The sequence below is a fragment of the Antechinus flavipes genome, chromosome 5 (genome assembly GCF_016432865.1).
Source record: "Antechinus flavipes isolate AdamAnt ecotype Samford, QLD, Australia chromosome 5, AdamAnt_v2, whole genome shotgun sequence".
Taxonomy (NCBI): domain Eukaryota; kingdom Metazoa; phylum Chordata; class Mammalia; order Dasyuromorphia; family Dasyuridae; genus Antechinus; species Antechinus flavipes.
This window is the reverse complement of record NC_067402.1, coordinates 144,053,286-144,074,019: the sequence shown is the minus strand read 5'-3', so window position 1 is coordinate 144,074,019 and position 20,734 is coordinate 144,053,286. Positions and strand designations below refer to the sequence as shown.

Here is a 20,734-nt window from a genome sequence, read left to right as displayed (position 1 = left end):
TTTTAACTAAAATATGCTAGTAAAAATTTTCTATTGCAGTGACTTTGAAGAGGTATTAACACAGCTTCACTGGCCATTCATTGGGCCCCCTCAGCCTCAGAATGTTGGCTTATGCAAGATAGCTGGCACCCCAGAGGTATATAGTAACTTGGAGACACTGTTCTGTCAACTTCTGAAACTTCAAACCTCGTATCTTTTTGGAACTAACACTTTTTATACAATTAGTATATGATTAAAGAGTAAAATCTTTTTAAAATACAGCATATGTGTCTGTGTGTGTATGTATGCATGAGCACATATGTGAACACATGTGTGTGTATGTGTGAGAGAGAGAAAGAGAAGAGGGGAAGAGTGATGAACTTGAGAATTAACATCAGTGGCATGAGGTTTGGATCTGATCTTCATGTATCCTTGCAGAAAATGTAATGTCCTCTTTTAAAACGTTGTATATGAGTAGAATAAGAATTTCAAAATGTTTACTTGATCTAAGAGACTTGCATTTCCTTCAGCAAGAAAATAGTGCTTTTAAATTATAATTTCCATCATACTTTTAGGTTCCTTGAAACAAACATTTGAAATCAGTCAGTAGATATTTTATGTGCCTGGTATATTATAGAAATTCTGCTAGGCACTGGAAATTCCCACTTCCAAACTTCAAGTAGTAGACCTTTTATTTAGCAAAATATGGCCACACGTAGGTACATAGTATGCCTGTGGCCCATGGAAAGGATTTTCAGCAAAGGATTAAAACTCTGAATGCAACTGACTTAGGAAATCTGACCCTTTATTCCCCATTCCACCAAGAGGGAGTCAAGGTTTTGGTTTTGGTATGCTTTCTGGCTCTTTATGTCACTACATCATAGTAGAATTTTGTATCTTAATGGGGGAAAATAGAATTTTTTTTCTTGAAAGACATTTTGTGAATATGTTTTCTTTATAACTTCATTTATCTTCTTTATTCTGTTATCTTTAAAGGAAAGACTGACAAATTAACCCTGTTGGGCCAGCTTTGAAGACATATTTACTGTAGATCTGTTAGAATGTAAAGTGAAATATATATATATATAAAATAAGAAATGTTTCTAACATCTACATTGTAGTAGTAGAAACTTTTTTGTACACAGACATGAAAATAATTTTTGAATAATTGAGGTGTGTGTAGTAGAAGTAGCATTAGAGTTAGATTCAGAAGAGGGATGCACATTTGGCCTTCGAGGGTTGCTAGCACTGTAAGCATAGGAATTGGTAAACCTTCATTATGTGTCTGCCATGTGCCAGGCACTGTGCTAAACTCTGGGGATACAAAGCAAAGTAAGGACAGTCAGTCCCTGCTCTGGAGGAGCTCACAATCTAATGGGAGAGATACTATGTAAATAACTAAGTACAAACCAGCAGCATATCAGATGAATTGGAAGTAATCAATAGAGGAACAGCACTAGAATTTAGAATAATCAGGAAAGGATTCCTATAGAAGATGGGATTTTAACTGAAACTTGAAGGAAATCAAGAAGTAAAGATGAGGAGGGAAAGTATTCTATGGGTGGGGAATAGTAATCCATGTAAGTGCAAATCCTAAAGTCTGGCGGTGGTGTTTGTCTCCTGAGGAACAGCAAGGACACCAATGTCCCTGTTTTATAGAGGTAATGGGAGGGAGAAAGGTGTAAGAAGGTGTAAAAAGGTGGAAAGTCTGGAAGGCCTTTGAACTCCAAAGAGAATTTAAAAAAAAAATTGCTCCTAAGGGTGAGGAGAACCACTGGAACATATTATGTTGTGGGGAGGAATACCTTTAGATCTTTGCTTTGACTCTACTTTGAGTGGAGGATGATTTGGAGTTGGGAGAGGCTCGTAGCAGGCAGAACTAAAGAGTAGCTATTACAATAGTATACGGTGGCAGCAGTGTCAGAAGGTAAAAGGAAATATATACAAGACATGTTAAAAGTTTTAATTGACAGGCCTGGATAACTGAATTGGTTGTGAGGTGTGAGTGAGAGGAAGGAGTCAGAGTATACTTAGGTTTTGAGCCCCAAATACCTTTCACAGTAACAGAGAAGTCTGGAAGTGGGGAGGATTTGGGAGGAAAGATTTAGTTCAGTTTTGAACATATTGAGTTTAAGATGACTATAAGATATTTAGGTATTTGGAGGTGCAAGCATGGAGGTCAGCAAGATTTGCTACATAAGCAATATGAGAGTCATCAGCATAAAAAGAATAATTGAATCCATGGAAGAAAAGAAGGGAAAGGTTAGAGTCCATTGGGACCACCATGACTAGCAGATCTGACCTGGATGAAGAGCATCTTCAGCAAACTGAAGATGAATGGTCAAACAGGTAGGAATATCTCAAAAACCCAGAGAGGAGAGAGTATCAAAAAGAGGGCTGTCAACAGTATCAAAGGCTCCAGAGAGGTCAAAAAAGAATGAGAACTGAGAAATGGCCATTAGATTTGGCAATTAAGAGATCATTCAAAACTTTGGAGAGAGCAATTTTGGGTGACTGATGAGATTGATAGTCAAACTGTAGAGAGCTAAGAAGAGGATGAGAGGAAAGAAAATGGAGGTTCCTATTTTAGAAAGTATTTATCTTCTCAGCTCATTTCCTCATCTGTAAAACTAGAACAGTAATGCCATTATTGCTTATCTTATGAATAGCATTTGTTGGGAAAAGCACCATAACAATTGGACCTTATCATTGTCCTAGTCATCCTTATCTATATTGCTAGTGATGTTTTAGATGATATATGAAAAAAATTAAGCTCTTTTTGCAGAGCACTGAGAATACAGATGGAAAAGGAAGAGTCCCTATCTTACTTGCAAAGATCTCATGATCTAATTGTGAAGGCATATGAAAGATTTTATTTGTAAATCAGATAAAAATATCCATTAGGTTGCAGCATTAAAGCACATATTAATGTCTCTTTTTTAATGTCATTTCCTCAGAAAAAAAATCATATATATTTCTGATCTGGGATCATTTGATGATGCCAAAGACTTTGATGATAAATCCTAGGTCCTCATAGCTGTATTTTAGCACAACCTAACCTGCAGGAACAGTTGACAGGCTATATTTCCAAAATTGCTTTTCAGCATGATGGCTGTAGATACTAAGCTGAATTTCAAGTGAAATTTAACAAAAAAGTAAATAGACTACTCTTTGAGCAAGATAACATTTATTAGCTGGGCCATGTTGCATGGCAATAAATGAATCAGTGGCTTACCTCCATTTATGCCAAAGATCCTAAGCAAAAGGATGATTCCCCTTCTATAGGTTTTAGGGAATACAGAACAAAAAACAGAACAGGGTAGATGATATCACGGAATTAAGAGCAACGTGATTGGTTACAGAGTCATGATGCTGGGAACAACATGATTGGCTAGAAGCTTGGAAGTTGGGTGTAACAATAACTCCCTCTTCTCTCCTGAGAGTCCAGATGCAAAATGATAAACCATCCTTGACAGCTTGGGGTTATAAAGATATTAGGCCAGGCTCCCTTGTGTTTACAAGCATTCTTCAAAGTCAGTTAAATTCCTTGAGGCAGTAGATTAGTGATTAGTAGGTGGGCTGATTTTTAAACTTAACCCATTTCAGAATACTAGGCTGCTGATTGAGTTGGCTATGAATGTTATAGTTGAATAATTTCACTTATTTCAGTATTAATTTTTTAAAAATTTAATAAGTGTTACATTTTTGTGTTTGTTTTTAAAATAAATTTTTATTGATGTAATTTTAAAAATATCACCAAATCCCAAATAAATAATAATTTTTAATCAAAAAAAAAGGAAAAAGGGGGGGAAAATCAGGAAAAATAATCAGTCTTTCAAAAAAGCCTGAAAGTATGTACAATACTATGCTCATAGACTTCTTGCTTCTACAAGAGGGTAAAATAGAGTGTCTTCTCATACCTTGTTTGGAACCATGCTTTTCTTTATTAATCTTGCATCATTCAATTTTTTTTTGTTGTTGTTTATGACCGTTTCCATTTATATTATTGTAGTCCTTGTATATATTAGGGAATTTGGACTCAATTCATTTTTACATTAGTTCATGTAGATTTTTTTGCTTCTCTGTAGTCATTATATTTGTCATTTCTTAAAACACTATACTTTGCTATTTCATTCACATGCTACAGTGTGTTTAACCATTCCCTAATCAATGAATATCTATTTTGTTTCTGGTTCTCTTCTATCTCTAAAGTGCTACTATTAATAATTTGGTGTATATTAGGGGTGTTGTTCTTAGCAGCAACTTCCTGGGGGGACATATAAATATAGTAATCATAGAATCCCTGAGTAAAAATGATTAAAATGTACATGTAACATTCCAATGCTGAACATTTTTTTAAACTCATGATTTCTAAACATATAATTTTTGGGACTTTTACCTTGACTTAATCATCTCAGAGATGAATTACTGACTGAACCAAAACAACTTCCAGAAAAATATTCTCTTCCAGCTTCACCTCTGGTCATCCTTCCCATTCAGATTATGCTGACTCCCCTCCAGAAGAGGTTCAGATATCACTTCAGTGGGAATCGACAAACTAATATTATAAGCAAGGTGTGAAATTACCATCTTTCATATGAGTTGTTTGTTTGCGTCTAGTATTATTTGTATATATTCTTTAGCAGTTTTAAATGAAAACATGACTTCATTTAGAAACTTTGGAGTTAACATGTTTTGTTCTCTAGAAATTCACATTCCTTTAGTTTGGAAACTTACCCTAGAAAAATGTATATATGGAAAGTGATGTGCATAAGTTGGGCCATTTATGTCACACACATTAACACAATGACATGATGTAACATGATTGCAAGAACTTGGGTACATGCACTGCCACAGGATCCAACTAAGTATTTTTACTATACCTTTAACTACCTAATTACCTTTTACAAAATAAGAATACAAGAATGTTTTTATTTTTTATTTTTTCTTGGGAGAAAAATGGAAAACAGAGAAGCTCTTTGGGTACATTACTCCCAATTGTGTAAATTTTCCATTTATTGTCTATATCTATTCTTCATCCTGAAGAAATGGGAAGCAATCTTGCATACACTTGTTTTCATGGAATGATGGCAAGATTAAAAACCTCACTGTTCAATGCATTGTATGTTCAAAAGTTAAAATATGATTTGTCTTAATATAATTTGAAAATAAAGAAGGATTTAACGAGTATGGGAGATATACTTTTTTAAAAATTTACTTTTGTTTTCTTAAAACTTTTGGAGGAGAAAAGAGAAATAGAGCAAAGTAGAACTACAGGGAAATTTAGTTTAGAAGAGGACAAGTCAGTGACATTGTAGAGGGACAGGAAGGAATTTGTGTCAATTTTTTTTTTTAATCAAACTAAGCCTTTGTAAAAACCAATATTCTGCCCTCCAACTTTTTATTCCATAACTGTTTGCCCTGTTAACTAGAAATCCTGTCATGAATTATTCTCAGAGACAGATATTCTAGTTCTTTAGGGAAAAAGTGAAATTTGGTGGAAAAAGACAATCAATTCAAAATGGTTTTTTATTATCAAAACTTCATTATATGTACCTCCAATCTAGAGAGGGTTCTTTTGGGCAATTTAACGAATTGGCTTTGACTTTAGGCATTGAACTCTGATGTTAAAGGGATGAAAGCTTAACACAGACTGGCTTATTAGTTCCCTTTAAACAATTTTGAAAAATTATTTTAATTTCTACTTTAAAAGGACAAAAGCATATAAAAATCATATTTTTAAAAGTTCCCATTCCATTTTTCTGAGCATTTTTTAAAAGTGTGTTACTAACTTTTAGTATCATTTTTTAAAGTTGTAGATACTGAATTAGTATATTTAAACATTTTAGTGCCAAATACTAGATATGTACAAAATGTAGGACAAAAATACTTTCAAATAGAATGATTTTTAATTGACCTCAGTGAGGTTTAATCATGATGCTGCATTATGCAATTAAAAACATTTATTTTGTAAGTTTAATTTTAATCTATAATTTTATGACTTTTTTTCTTTTTTAGCCTGAATGGTACCTGACTCAGGTACTTATGTGGATTGGAAACCATGCTAGGTTTCTAGATGAGAAAATTCAACCAATATTAGATAAAGTAGGCTCTTCTGTAAATGCAAGGGTAAGAAAACCATTATCAAAGTGCTCATTATAAAGTTAATTGTGTATTATTAGATAATACTAAGATGTTATTTACATCTATGTGCTTCTGTTTCTTCTAGCTAGAATTTTCTCGTGCTCTTATGATGCTGGTTCTTGAGAAATTAGCTGCCGATATTCCTTGTCTTTTATATGATGACAGTCTCTTCTGTCACTTGGTGGATGAGGTACTTCTGTTTGAAAGGGAGCTACAAAGTGTTCATGGATATCCCAGCACCTTTCCTAGTTGTATGCATATTCTCTCAGAGGAGACCTGCTTTCAAAGATGGTTAACTATGGAAAGAAAATGTAAGAAGCTGTATTATTATTATTAGGCTTGGGAGGGAGACATGGTATATACATTTATGGTTTATTGTTTTTGTGCTTTTCTCCTGACTTAGAGAAATCGGAAGCAGGGAGACCAATTAGGAGACTATTCTAATAGTATAGATGAAATGTGATCATAGTTTGTGTGTACTAACATAATGGCCATGGGAGTGGAATGAAGGCAAGATGATTTGAGATGCCATGGAAGCAAAATTGACAGAACTGTCAACTATTTGGAGATAGAGAAGAGAGATGAGACGGGGTGAGGGAAGCTTTTAAGAAGTCTCAGGTTACGAATCTAAAAGAGTAGGACTATGGTGCTATTCTTTTTTTTAATAACTTTTTATTGATAGAACCCATGCCAGGGTAATTTTTTACAGCATTATCCCTTGCATTCACTTCTGTTCCAATTTTTCCCCTCCCTCCCTCCACCCCCTCCCCTAGATGGCAAGCAGTCCTTTACATGTTGAATAGGTTACAGTATATCCTAGATACAATATATATGTGCAGAACTGAACAGTTTTCTTGTTGCACAGGGAGAATTGAATTCAGAAGGTAAAAATAACCCGGGAAGAAAAACAAAAATGCAAGCAGTTTATATTCATTTCCCAGTTCTTTCTTTGGGTGTAGCTGCTTCTGTCCATCTTTGATCTGAATTAACTCTCTTTATCGAAGAGATCCACTTCCATCAGAATATATCTTCAAACAGTATTGTTGTTGAGGTATATAATGATCTCCTGGTTCTGTTCATTTCACTTCGCATCAGTTCATGTAAGTCTCACCAGTCCTCTCTGTATTCATCCTGCTGGTCATTCCTTACAGAACAATAATATTCCATAACATTCATATACCACAATTTACTCAACCATTCTCCAATTGATGGGCATCCTTTCATTTTCCAGCTTCTAGTATGGTGCTATTCTTAACATAAGTAGAGAAGTTCAGAGGAGAGAGGCAGGAATAAAGGGAAAGAGAATGAGTTTTCAGTCTTTGTGCCATCTGATTCATTTCCTCCTTGCCATGAGAGCGAGGCAGAGAAACAAACAAACATATAGGTTGAAGTGCATAAGGAAAAGATGAGGCAAACATTTAAGAAGAGTGGTTGTGTTGACCTAGAAACTACAGAAACAGAGATGAGAAATGTCAGATCTTTGTACACATCTGGCTAAAGTCTTCTATTTCCATATCTGAAATATTTTAATAATTCAGAAGAGATCTTGGGAATTAATGTGGATATGGAGAATACTGCTGTACTGCCCCAGATAAAAGCAAATGAGAAGAAATTTCATAAAACACTGTTTAGGCTAGGACACCTGATTCAGAATTCTGCTCTCTATAATCTAATAATAAAGGACTCTTACCATTAGAATCTTCTTAGATACATATAGGAACACTCCATCCTTTAATATAAGAACTACATAGCTGAAATAAATTATTTTTGGTCTGGGCTTCACCAGGCCAAACCAGACTTCCTTTCTTTTTCTTCCTGTGGAATCTTACTTTCCAAACATTGCACTGTCTATATTTTTACTGAAGAGCAGACAAATATCTTCTGTCAGAAATACAAGGATTGAAATAGATCAGAAGTTCCTAACTTGGTCTGATAACTATATGTTAATAGAATGGATTTTTTTTTTGTAAACTCATTTTTATACATTTAAAGTCATAATTTTTAAAAAGACTTCACCAGATGAAAATGATCCATGATATACAAAATACTACATTCTCTGAAACCTATTTTGACTCTAAAATTCTCTGATTCTGAGAATGTTGTGAGAAGAGTCAACATGATGGAAAAGGACATAGTGTTAGGAAAACCTGAGTTCAAATGTTGCCTTAAGACCCTTAGTTATGTGAACTTGGGTAGGTCACTTAACTTCTGCCTGCCTCAGTTTTCTCACCTATGAAATAAGGGAGTTGGACTTGATGGTTTCTAATGTCTTTCTGAACTTTAAAGTTATGACACTATGATTCTAGATTCCTTGATTTATAGTATTTGCAATATCAGAAGAATCTCCAGTGATGGTATTTAAATCAATTAAATATAATTATTTAAAACATCTTTTGTCAGTAATAGTTTTAATGTTAAAATAAGGTTTGATGTAATATTGACAATGAATAATGATGGGTGTTCATTTTCAGTGTTGATTTGCTTATTTTATTTTATTTTTAAATCATGATCTTTCCTAAGAAATTTGAGTTTGAAGATGAACAATATAAACACACTTAAAAGTGACATAATTTTGTATGTATTTCAGTTGCCCTTCAGAAGATGGATTCAATGCTTTCATCAGAAGCTGCTTGGGTTTCACAATATAAGGATATCACTGATGTTGATGAAATGAAGGTTCCAGATTGTGCAGAGACATTTATGACCCTGCTGCTTGTTATAACAGGTACTATTCAGATGTATATTTCCAAATAATTGGAATTGGGAAATCTGGCTTCAATTAAAATGGAAACTATACAGGGAGCAACACAGAGCCATCAAATTCAAAATTTAGATTTTGGCAGATTGTGGGCCGATTTTCCATCTCTGAAATATTTTAATAATTCAAAAGAAACCTTAGGAATTTATATGTGTATGGAGAATATTGCTGTACTTCCCCAGATAAAGCTAAATGAGAGGAAATTTCATAAAACATAGTGTTTCTAAGTCTTTTTTCTGAAGTGTCTCCAGTAAATAGCTGATAATTGGTTGATTAGTATACTCTTGAATATAAGTTATCAAAAATAAGGAAGAAGTGATTCTTTTTGAATTGGGATATTTATGGAGGATGTCTGTGTCAGAGAAAGACACCACAGTCTTTGTCCATCGTTTCTCCAGATGCTCTCTCAGGTTCTCCACCTTTGTCCCAGTTGTCCCAGCTGTGCCAGCACTGCCTTGCTCATCTCTTAAGTTTTCATACTTGTCTCCTGGCAGCAATAGCTCACCAAAAAAAGGGGGCCCCAATTGTATATTGTAGCCAATTTAATTGCCTGTGTTTTTTGAAGAAAAAACCTAATTTGGGCATATCAGGTTTTAAAAAGAGCCCCAATGTCTTTTTAACTTTTCTTTGCAGACAGGTATAAGAATCTTCCCACAGCTTCCAGAAGGCTTCAGTTCCTGGAGTTACAGAAAGATTTAGTTGATGATTTCAGGATACGATTAACTCAAGTTATGAAAGAAGAGACCAGAGCTTCCCTTGCTTTTCGATACTGTGCAATTCTTAATGCTGTTAACTATATTGCAACAGTACTAGCAGACTGGGCTGACAATGTTGTAAGTGGATTTTTTTTCTATTAGTTATTTTTAAAATATAATTCTAACTTATTTTCATTCTTTCAAAAGTTTAAATGTATGAGGGATACTATTAATAAAAATTTAAGATATGTGACCAAGGTTTCTCAACTTGAAACCTCAAATGTGATAAGAAATCCTGAAATTCTGATTAACTTGAATCATTGAAGAACAAGAGCCAACCATTCCATTAACCATACAGTTTATAGCTGGTGGCATACTCATACTTTTTACTCATACATTTGCTCATACTTTTGAAAGGGGGGGTATATTTGTGTAGTCTGCAGACTAATTAATATAAGTGCCATATAGAAATTCAGCCAGTTTTTCTCTTGCTGCATTCATTGCCTTGCATAACTTTCCACGTAATTTTGATGTTATTTTTTATGATGCAGTAATATGCCATTGCATTGATATACCATAATTTATTCAACCATTCTTCAAGAATCATTGAAACATAGTCTGGTTTTCAGTTTTTAGTAGTTACAAATAAAATTATGAGAGAAAGTATTTAGTAAGTAGTAATTATTTTCTTAAGTAAGTCAAGAAGCTCTGGGATTAAAATCAGTCATTTAATATCTTAGAGCCACTGGAAACTTCTCCAGAAGTCCAGTTTTTTTTTTCCTTTTTCCATTAAAAAAGTCTATTCCTTTCATGTTGTTTTGGAATCATAGACATTAGGTGAGAGAAAAAGGTTCAAATACAATCGAAGATTGAGATGTCTCTTGAGTAGTTCTCAGCTTTACAGAAGGATTGGTCTTCATTGGTGGAAAGTGTTTCCACACAGATTTTTCCCTATATTGATGAAATCAAAGGTGCAGAATAACAACAAAAGCAATTTGTACTAGCAGAACAGAGCAGGGCTTCTTAAACTTTTTTCACTTGCGACTTTTTTTCATCTGAGAAATTTTTACATGATCCTGGATATATGGATAAATAGGTATACAAATCAAACATTGACTACTAATAATTTTGTAACCCCACATTCAATTCCATGATCTGATATGGGGTCATGACCCACAACTTAAGCAGCTTTGTAATAGGATATGATCCATTTTATATATCATATTGTATATTGCCATATAGATCCCCAAAAGACATACATTAGTTACATTTGCACCAAGAATGTATTCAAGTGCTTCTTTTTCAGAAAACTTGGAAGTTTTTTAAAAATTTATATTTCTTTAGTATTAGATAATTTAAATAAGTTTTCAACAGATTCACAACAATTTGTTTCCTTTAAAAATAGCTTACCATTTGATCATTTTTTCCACTGAAGAATTGACATGTTTTCATATAGATTTGGAACTGAGACTTAGGAATTCTTATATATTTGAGAAGTGGCTAATCTTCATTTAAAAACCTGTCTACTATGTCCTAGCTGCCTTCTTATCCTCATAGTATGCTCTACTCCTACAGCTCTTTTCTTCCTAAAAACCTCCTTTTTAAGGAAAGTACCCAGACCAGTCCCTGCTTTTCATCTCCCTTTTATGTATTGCCTTCTTTCTTTAGAATGTAAACTTCTTAGGAGCAGGGAATGGCTTTCTGTTTATAGTTGCATTTCTAGCACAGTGTCTGGCACAGTGCCATAATGATAAAAAACATAATGGCATTCATAAGTGCTTGTCAACTTGATTCACTGTACATTTTATTTTTAGATAGTTTCAAGTCAATAGAAAGTTTTTCCTTACTCTTCATAAAATGAATTCAATGCTTTCATGAGAAACTGCCAATGTCTTGCAATATTAGAAGCCCAAAATTTTTCTGCAATTACCACCTAATTTAGAATAATGTTTTTAAAAGGTGGAGAGGGTTTTTTACTTAACAGCTCTTTAAAACTTAAAGACAACAATCATATCCTTCTATAGAATATTCTTTTATATTGACTAACTGTCCTTTCAACCAGTTTTTACTTTGGCATTAGATTTTGAATCCCCTCACTCTCTTGGTCACAATTCTTCCGCCTTTACAATGGCTTTGTTGATTTTCATCAGGTATATTTATGGTGAAAATTATTTTCCAGTGCATTTATTTTCATTTTGAGAATTGCCTTTTATCATGCAAAATCTTTTTCTTTAAATTAAATGATAACATCTTTCAACTGTGGCCTAACCTGGGTAGAATACAATAGGACTATAACTCCCTTTTCTGGACACCTTGTTGCTTCTAAATTACTGTAGCCCAAGATCCCCTTACCATTTTTGGCTTCTACATCACACTTGACTCATCTTGTTTGCAAGTCCCCAAAACTCTATTTTACATTGTATCCCTTATTCTGTACTTGTGCAATTGTTTTATTGAATCCCAAGTATAGGATTTTACATTTTTCTTTTTTTTACTGAATTATTTTAAATATTAATGTTGGTCTTCAATGGAAATAAAAGTGAATTTAGGCTTGTTCTTTCTTAGCTTCCCTTGATTTCCATTGATATTTTTTATTCTCTCATCATTTCAAAGTAATGATTTTTGCTCTCAAAGCAAATCTTGAATCTTTTTCTACTTGAATCTTTTTTTTTTTCAGTATTGCATTACATAGTTATTTCTATTCTGTGTGAGTTGTATAGTTCTTAGTCCTCTCTAGCTCTTTGGCTACCCTTTCCTGTTTCTTTCTCCCAACATTCTTTCTTGTTGCTTCTAGGTAGGAAAATAAGAGCCTTTTTGGCCTAATAATGATTTATATGTATTTTGGGAAATTCTAGACGACTACTTATATGAAAGCTAAAGTCATTTCCTTACATTCCTATTTACTTAACTATTTTGTTCCCACTCTAGCATTTACCTAAATGTGAGAAGGGGATATACAAAAGAACATATTGTGTTTTCCTCTTAAATTTTAAACCATTTGTTAAAACTTTTCATGTGAATATTTTTCACTAAGTAAATAGGCTTAATTTCCATAATATTTCTTTAAAATTTCCTCATTCTTATTCTTGGGCTATCTCCTAAACCTAAACCAATAATGCTTTTATCAGTATGTTTCAATTGTTATATGATCACATTACTTTGATGCCTTATGTTTATCTTTTTCTTATGTGTTACAATAAAATTTTTAGCTTTTATTAAATTTTTATTAAAATGTTCTTATACTATACCCTTGTCTGGGTGTTTGTTTCCAGCATCTCTCTCTCTCACACATACACACACACACACACACACACACACACACACACACACACACACACATCTACCTCTATTCCTATAATTAACAAAATATTAAAGTTTTTGGTCTAAATATTTTAGATACCTGAATTTTACTATTACTATTGTCTAAAAAAGCAAAGCCCTGTCATAATTCATGTTTTGTTCAATTGTAGCCAAAGAATTTGGTAAAACCAAAGTATTTGCAATTTATTAAAAGTGACATTTATTACATCATTACCTAATTCACAGGATTGTGAGGAAAATGCTTTACAATTTACTAAATACTACTATATAAAAGTGAATTTATTACTACTATGAAGTCAACAAAATGCCTGATGCTCCTAAAATGATTTATGATACTGTGTTTGCCACTTAGGGCTATCCAGAATTTTAATTGGGGGAAAAAAAAAAAAAAAGATAAAAATAGTCACTTCCTGACTGTATACATATATGTGTTTGTATATACAAATATTTAGGTATGTATACACACACACATATATTCTTGATTGTTCAAATTTTACTTGGCTCAGTGAAAATTTTATATATATGGTATTTAATTTTATGACTTCCCAAATGGTGTTTGTTAAAACTTTTTTTTTTTCCTGCTTTTTATATCACTTTCATTTCCAACTATATTACTTCCCTACTCAGTGAATCTTCCTTTTTAACAAAAAGAAGAATGTGTATCAGCAAAACTTAACCAGACATCAGCTATATCTAATACTGTTTGGAGTTTTGGGAGGGACATATGTTTTCTCATCTCTTTTGGGGGCCAAACTTGGTTCATAATAATGATAGAATTTGGAGAGGAGGTTCCTATTCCATTTCCACTGTATTCATTGGTTCTGCACCTTTGACTACATATTTCCTCCTGGGCTTTTCTGAATTCTTCACATTTCATTATTTGCTACAGTGCAGTAATAGGTTGTTACATTCATGTCCCACAAGTTTTTTTTAGCTATTCCTAGTTGATAGATTTACTTTGTTCTTTGCTATCACAAAAGATGTGTAAATATTTTGCTGTATATTGAAACTTTGATATTTGATACTTTGAAGTATATTGAAACTTTAAGGTGCCTCTTGTTTTTACAAAGTCACAGTCATTTTCAGATAAACTTTTTCCCATATCCCTTACCCAGACTTTCCTTGTAATACAGCAAAACCAAAAGTACATCTCACCTGTGGTTAACAAGTATAGCATTTCACATTCATGGGCCCCCATCTCTTTCTTGAAGGCAGAAATTATATTTCCTCAGGAGAAACTTGTAAATCAAAAGAAATACCTTAGAGAAAACTCAACAAATTTCTAACTCAAGTTTCTAGAGAAAACTCACACTCTGTTTTACTTTTATGGTCACGTGTGGGAGAATAAGATGGTAGGATGAAAATAAATTATCTGGTGTTTCAGTTATCAAAGAAAAATTACTATACTAATATCATTGTAAAAGTCATTTGACATTTTTAGTTTGCTTTCTTTAGCTTCTCAGACAGCTTCTATCACACAATTATTTTAGAGGGAAAAAACCTTATAGTAGTTATATAATATATATATATACTTATATATGTACACACACACATATACTACTATGTTAGAATATATAAACTTTTTTTTTTTGGCTTTTAGTTCTTCTTGCAACTTCAACAGGCTGCTTTGGAAGTTCTTGCAGAGAGTAAAGCTCTCAGTAAATTGCAGCTAGGGCAGCTAGCCTCTATGGAGAGCTCAGTTTTTGATGATATGATTAACCTCTTGGAGCGCTTGAAGCTTGACATGTTGACTCGTCAAGTAGACCACGTCTTCAGAGATATCAAAGATGCAGCCAAATTATACACAAAAGAAAGGTGAGTTTTCTCTATCCTCATTTATAGGAATCTTTTTAGTCTTAATTAGAATTAAGTTTTTTGTAATAATATCTGTTTAGAATTAACATCCAGAATCATTAGAGAATGAACTATCCTGATTATTATTAGAGGGTTAATAGCTCTTTATACTTAAGTCCCAATAATTTGAAATTTTCCATTTAAATCTTCTAAAGTATAGTTTATATTTCTTGCCATTTTAACCTGACTTTATGGGAAATAACTTACTTTCTTGATTTGATCTTGATCCGTTGTTGAACCGTATAAATGGACTGACAGAGCTGAATGGACTATATATTCTACTGTGTCCTCTCCCAACCACTCAAAGTTAGAAGGCATATAGGTATCTGCCCCAAGGAACTTGTAAATGCTGACAGCAGACCTTCAGAACTTTGGCTTCTCTTGTGGTTGTTTCCCTTCATTCTCTCATTACAATGTCAGTTGCCTTTGCCCTCTTCCAAGTTTCGCTTCCCTGACTGCTGCCATTTTTGACAGCAGCTTTACTTGGTCTTTTCTGTATTTTCTCATTTCGTGATTTTTAGTTGAAAAAGATCATTTGTAGACATCATGTCAAAGTTTTCTTAATTATTTTCAGTAATCTGACCATTCACAGCCTTTATGTTTTTGTTTCTTCTCTTCCAAAAATACTATTTTCTTCCTTCCCTTTCTGGGAAAGATTAAGATTTAAGATTCCTTAAAAGTGGCAGGAGGCTAGTGTCAAAGTGAGAATTTGACTATATTTTAAATCTTATTAAACACTTTGAACTTTAAAATATTCAGATATGAAAATGTCACTACTCCTAGTTGTTTCATTTGGGTTATTACTACAAAAACTGAACATTTACTTTAAATATTGATTTCGTAGTCAGGTAGCTGATTCATAATAACCACTATTAGTATGGCATAAAATCTTTAGTAGTTTTCTTTAGGATTTGTCCTGTTTTAATTTTATTCAACTGATAACCAAGGCTTGGGTTTGTTTATTTTTTTTAATTCAAAATAATTCCCATACAGTTTGAGTAAATTTTGAAATGCATTACAGCTTTTTAAACAAAACAAAATGTAAAATAACTTTTGCTATATAGATTTTTCAGCAGTGGACTGCGGTTTTGGTTCTTTCAGGTGGTTGTCTTTGCCCTCCCAGTCAGAGCAAGCAGTAATGTCTCTGTCAAGTTCAGCTTGTCCATTGTTGCTTTCTTTAAGAGATCATCTACTTCAACTGGAACAACAGCTTTGTTACTCCTTATTTAAAATTTTCTGGCAAATGCTTGTAGAAAAGCTGGATATATACATCTATCAAGAAGTAAGTAGATCCCATAGTTGGCTCCTTAGGTTAATATTTGTGGAAAAAAGTCTCTTTCATGGGATAAATTGTTCTTTCTTTACACAGATAATTCTTGCAAATTACTTCAATGAAGGAGGAGCAGCTCAGCTTCAGTTTGACATGACTCGAAATCTTTTCCCTTTGTTTTCCCACTATTGCAAGAGACCAGAAAACTATTTCAAGCAGTAAGTGAATTGCAGATTTGTTAAATTTAACTAGTGTTGCTAAGTAGTTGGATCAAGTTGATTTCTTTTTTAAAAAAAGATAAGTCTGATAGTGGTAGACTTTCTATAAAAAGTGACAAAAGTATTGGAATCAATTAAATTCAGCTAACTATAATGATAATATAACCCAATTTAAATTTTGCCCTATAAGATTTTAAAAATGATTTCCTCCCACTTACCTCTTTAAGTACCACTTTCTGTTTGGTCAACACTAAAGAAACAAAATGCTTGGTCCCTGTTTTTTCAGGGAACTTATTATAAATGAAAAGGAGTGAAATCTTGGTTTTTACCTGATTTTTTTATTTAATATTTAAATTTTGCATGATTTTATGTGACAAAGTATAAAAATAATAGCTTACACACATATATAGTGATTTACAAAGTGTAGTTCTCACAACATGGAAAATAAATTCAGGTCTCTTAAATAACTGTAAAGATAGAATTAAGATAGTAAAATGTAATATACTTAATATTGAAGTTTAAACCAGACCTGAAGTTCATTCATTACCTACTTAAACCTGATAATAGTAAACTTGGTTATCATTATATTGTGAGGTCTGGACCTCAGAATTCATTGGTACAGAGAAACTCCTTCCCACCAACAAAGTTTAGCAAATTTTTTTTTTAAATAGAGCCTTCTTTGAAGTTGCCTGAGTTACTTTTAAGTAACTGCTAAGGATGACTCTGTCAGGGCTCCGCTTCCCAACTCTTATCTCTTGTATGAAGTAAATTCAGAAGCAAGTGCTTCCAGGATTGATTTTAAAATTGAATTGTCTTTTTAAAAAAAAAATTGAATTAAATACAGAGTAACAGACTTTTTTTTTTTTTAAGAAGAATTGCTTCTGGTAGATAATACAATAAAAGATAACTGTAACAGTCAATACTGCCCTATTTTCACTTTAGTCTTTTTTTTTTCTGCTTCTTAATTTTTCTTTCCTCATCCCAAATCTATTTTTATATAGACATGAGATCTTGACTGATAGCAAAGAAAGTATATACAATAGAAACAAATGAGCTATTGAAAATTAAAATATAAAAAATTTCAATTTGAAAGATTAAAAATAATTTTATTTAGCTTTAATGGGGCTAAAAGCTATGATGATTCATATATAAGATTTCTAAATATACTTCATAAACTTTCATTTTGGGGGGAGCTCGGGTCTTGAACAGAATGACTAGTATGGAAATGTTTTACATGATTGCAATGTATAATCTACATCATATTATTTATTGCCTCAGAGAAGGATAGAATTTGGAACTCAAAACAACAACAAAACTCCCAACAATGAATGTTTTAACAAATATATAATTGGGGAGGAAATTACATATATATTTTAAAGATTAAGCTATTAGTAAGGGGTACTTAGTATCTCAAAATGAAATTACTTTATAAGAGTGTAAAGAAGTTTTTGTTTTGTTTGCCTTCTCCCTCTCTTAAAAATAGTATCAAAGAAGCCTGTATTGTCTTGAATTTAAATGTTGGATCTGCCCTACTTTTGAAGGATGTACTACAGTCAGCTACAGAAGAACCTACTGCTACAGCAGCATTAAATGAACTTGGAATTTATAAACTAGCTCCGCAAGATGTTGAGATTCTACTTAATTTAAGAACAAACTGGCCCAACACAGGAAAATAATGCAAGTCCTTTTTCAAAAGGCTTTTGATTATAATTTTTTAAAGAAGTTAAATAAAGAAGTAAAACTTGATTCAGAATTGCTTAATGAACTTTTGTCTGCAGTATTTCATCACTGGCTTCACTATAGTAAAATACTGTTTAATTTTTTTTTTCCTACATGTGTTTCAACATTTACATAAATGTGAACTCATTAAAAAAAAAAGCAGCTGCATCCTTTCTATATTTTTTGGTATATATATACCTCATTGTTTCATGTTCTCACTGACCTTCCCAAACAATTTTTTTGATCTAGCTGGTTTTCTTCTGAAATCAAATGCAAAATATCTATCTATACAATACTTTAACCAGCTGATTTTGTTCATTATCCTAATAAAATGTGGCATTGGTCCTTACCAGAAATATCATCTCTCTATACAGTAATTGGGGTTTTTTTGTGTGTGAGTACTGATCTTAGAAACCATCAAACAATTCTCTTAATATAGCAAAGGAGTTAGCTCGTTAAAGACATAGTTTGAGCCTAGACAAAGACTTTTTTTTACATTGAATAAAGTTAGTGAGAACTAAAACCTTGTGTTAAAAGAAGCTTGTGGGTAGAGAGAAACTTGCCCTGATCTGCTTCAGTGCTCTCTAATCTCTCAAAGACAATATATGAAGACTCTTGAACTTGAGATTAATTTGAAAGTTTAGCAAAGACTTGCTGTCATTCATTCTCTAGAAGTGAAATAGAAGTTGAGTTCAAAGTAGTTAGGAAAGACAGATAGATATTTTAGATACCCCACCTACCAAGCCATTCCAGCATTTGCCTCAGTCACCATCATCTTTTTCTTGTTTATTGGTGTCTGTCATCATCCTGAAGAAATTAATAGTTGAGCCCATCCATTCAAATGAGTGAAGATTATCTCACTGGAAGTCCCAGAAGATGAGAAGCACATGTTGATCAATGCTTATTACCTCCATTCAAATCACTTGAAATTTGGCATGCTATGGTTACAGAATAGATCTTTTGCCCAGATGGTATACTCTTATATATGCATGCATTTACTGGACTATAGATGTGATAAAAACTGTCTTAGGGAGACTTAGGGAGATTTTGATAGCCCAGCATCTAGCACTGACCCTATCATACCAGTTGCTTAATTAAATAAGGTCTATTCATAAAGGTCATCCCTCACCTTTAAGGTTTAAGGTTTAAGATTAAGAAAATATCCTAAAGAAATCGAGGGATTCAAGTAGATTCTTTTTGCAGTGGCCATATCTTCATGTAAATGCACATGCACATCTGAGCTCTGCTCATTTTCACACTGCAGCAGTAAAAGTATTAAATCAGAAATAGAAAGTATATGCCCCCAAGCAAAAATAGGAGTATAGCAATAAAGCAAATGTTTCCCTCAACGAATTATGTTAGGCCTCCTTGAGGCCTAGAGTAAAGATAAAAGCAAATACAGAAATAAAACTTTTCATGATATTTTTATTTTAACAATTTAAATCATTTAATGTAATACATTTAACTCATTCAGTTTAACGTATTAATGAAGAAAACACTAATTTTTATAGGGAAATGCACTTAGCATCCAAACTGGATAAACATTAGGAACCAAATTGGATCCGGTTTTTTAAAAAGATAACCACATCTTCAAGGTCTTTCTAGCCCTAAAGGGAACAAAAATAAAAATTTTATTGATTCACACTTGAATATAACACTGAAGGCAATTGAGAAAAGAACAGGCCTAATTAGATAAAATATAACTAAACCAGTCATTTCTTATATTATTTAAGGGGGTATTCTGGACAATACAAAACTACAAATGAACCAAAGCATACATTTGTCAATTATGATGCATATTTATTCTTATGTAAATATAAACATACTTGATTTTTAAGTTATTTATGATGCCAATAAGAGGATGAAACCACATTTTTGAAGCCAGATTTTACGAAGAGCTGAAAAACTATTCAGTTTTCACAATCATTTCGCTAATCAATTTCTTTTGTGCTCTGCCAGCAGGAACTGAAACAGATCAAGACAAGCCAGAATTCTCTCTAAAACTCAAAACTTTTTATATACTTGGCCTTTGTGTTGGGGGCTGAAATAAGGATGGAGAACAGAATTGACCTTTCCTGGAAGCTGCAGCTGAATACAGGGAGAAAATTTTAAATACTCTTTCCAGCTCCTGCCTGGCTTTAGGCTGTATTGTGACCAAGACTACAAGATAGTCTGGAAACAATTATAGGGAAAGACATCCATTTCTAGAGAACTATGTGCCTCATATAATTTCTATTTCTAGAAGTGAATGCTATGTCTTGAGAGTAAATAGAGATGGTAATCCTCTACTAAAGTCTATTTCTGGCTCATCATTTTGAGAGAGTGACCAAATTTTGTTAAGAGGGACTGAAAACTCGGTTAATTCTCACAAGTTGGACAGACTCCATGACTGGTTGCCATGTATGAACAAATCGGATTAAGTGAATCTCTCATTCATTGATAGAAATGGATTCTCTGTTTTACAAATTGCTAAAATATTAAAAAAGGGTCTCAGGATTAATGAATATCTAAGTGTGTCATCTAGTATTCCTAATTGCCTTTGAATAACCATATTCATGTCATCTGGGCCATCTCTTTTTCCACTACCCATTAAATACTAGAATTGCATGCTGAGCACAGGAGAACATAAGTAGGTACACACTGATACTAGTGTCCATGTTCAGGATATAAGAACTAGATACCAAAGAATGGACGTTGTGCTCACCTTGAGCACAGGTATTAATAATATTTATAGCTAATATTTAGATAGAGCTTAACCTCTGCCACATGTTGGCAT

At 33.0% G+C, this 20,734-nt stretch overlaps 2 protein-coding genes across 4 annotated transcripts in view; one reads left to right on the top strand and one right to left on the bottom strand.

Moving 5' to 3' along the window:
- RINT1 (RAD50 interactor 1) overlaps window positions 1–17,985 on the top strand; it is a 30,494-nt gene extending 12,509 nt beyond the window's left edge. For both annotated transcript variants that reach the window (XM_052000164.1, XM_052000165.1), the window contains 10 exons: window positions 40–189; window positions 4,398–4,554; window positions 5,998–6,108; window positions 6,209–6,434; window positions 8,711–8,848; window positions 9,515–9,714; window positions 14,498–14,712; window positions 15,853–16,033; window positions 16,121–16,239; window positions 17,723–17,985. In XM_052000164.1, the coding sequence (XP_051856124.1) occupies window positions 40–189; window positions 4,398–4,554; window positions 5,998–6,108; window positions 6,209–6,434; window positions 8,711–8,848; window positions 9,515–9,714; window positions 14,498–14,712; window positions 15,853–16,033; window positions 16,121–16,239; window positions 17,723–17,915 (1,690 nt within the window). In that variant the 3' untranslated portion in view covers window positions 17,916–17,985. The remainder of the gene's footprint in view (window positions 1–39; window positions 190–4,397; window positions 4,555–5,997; window positions 6,109–6,208; window positions 6,435–8,710; window positions 8,849–9,514; window positions 9,715–14,497; window positions 14,713–15,852; window positions 16,034–16,120; window positions 16,240–17,722) is intronic.
- A 1,378-nt stretch (window positions 17,986–19,363) lies between these two features.
- Window positions 19,364–20,734, bottom strand: part of EFCAB10 (EF-hand calcium binding domain 10) — a 28,742-nt gene continuing 27,371 nt past the window's right edge. For both annotated transcript variants that reach the window (XM_052000166.1, XM_052000167.1), the window contains exon 4: window positions 19,364–19,565. In XM_052000166.1, the coding sequence (XP_051856126.1) occupies window positions 19,529–19,565 (37 nt within the window). In that variant the 3' untranslated portion in view covers window positions 19,364–19,528. The remainder of the gene's footprint in view (window positions 19,566–20,734) is intronic.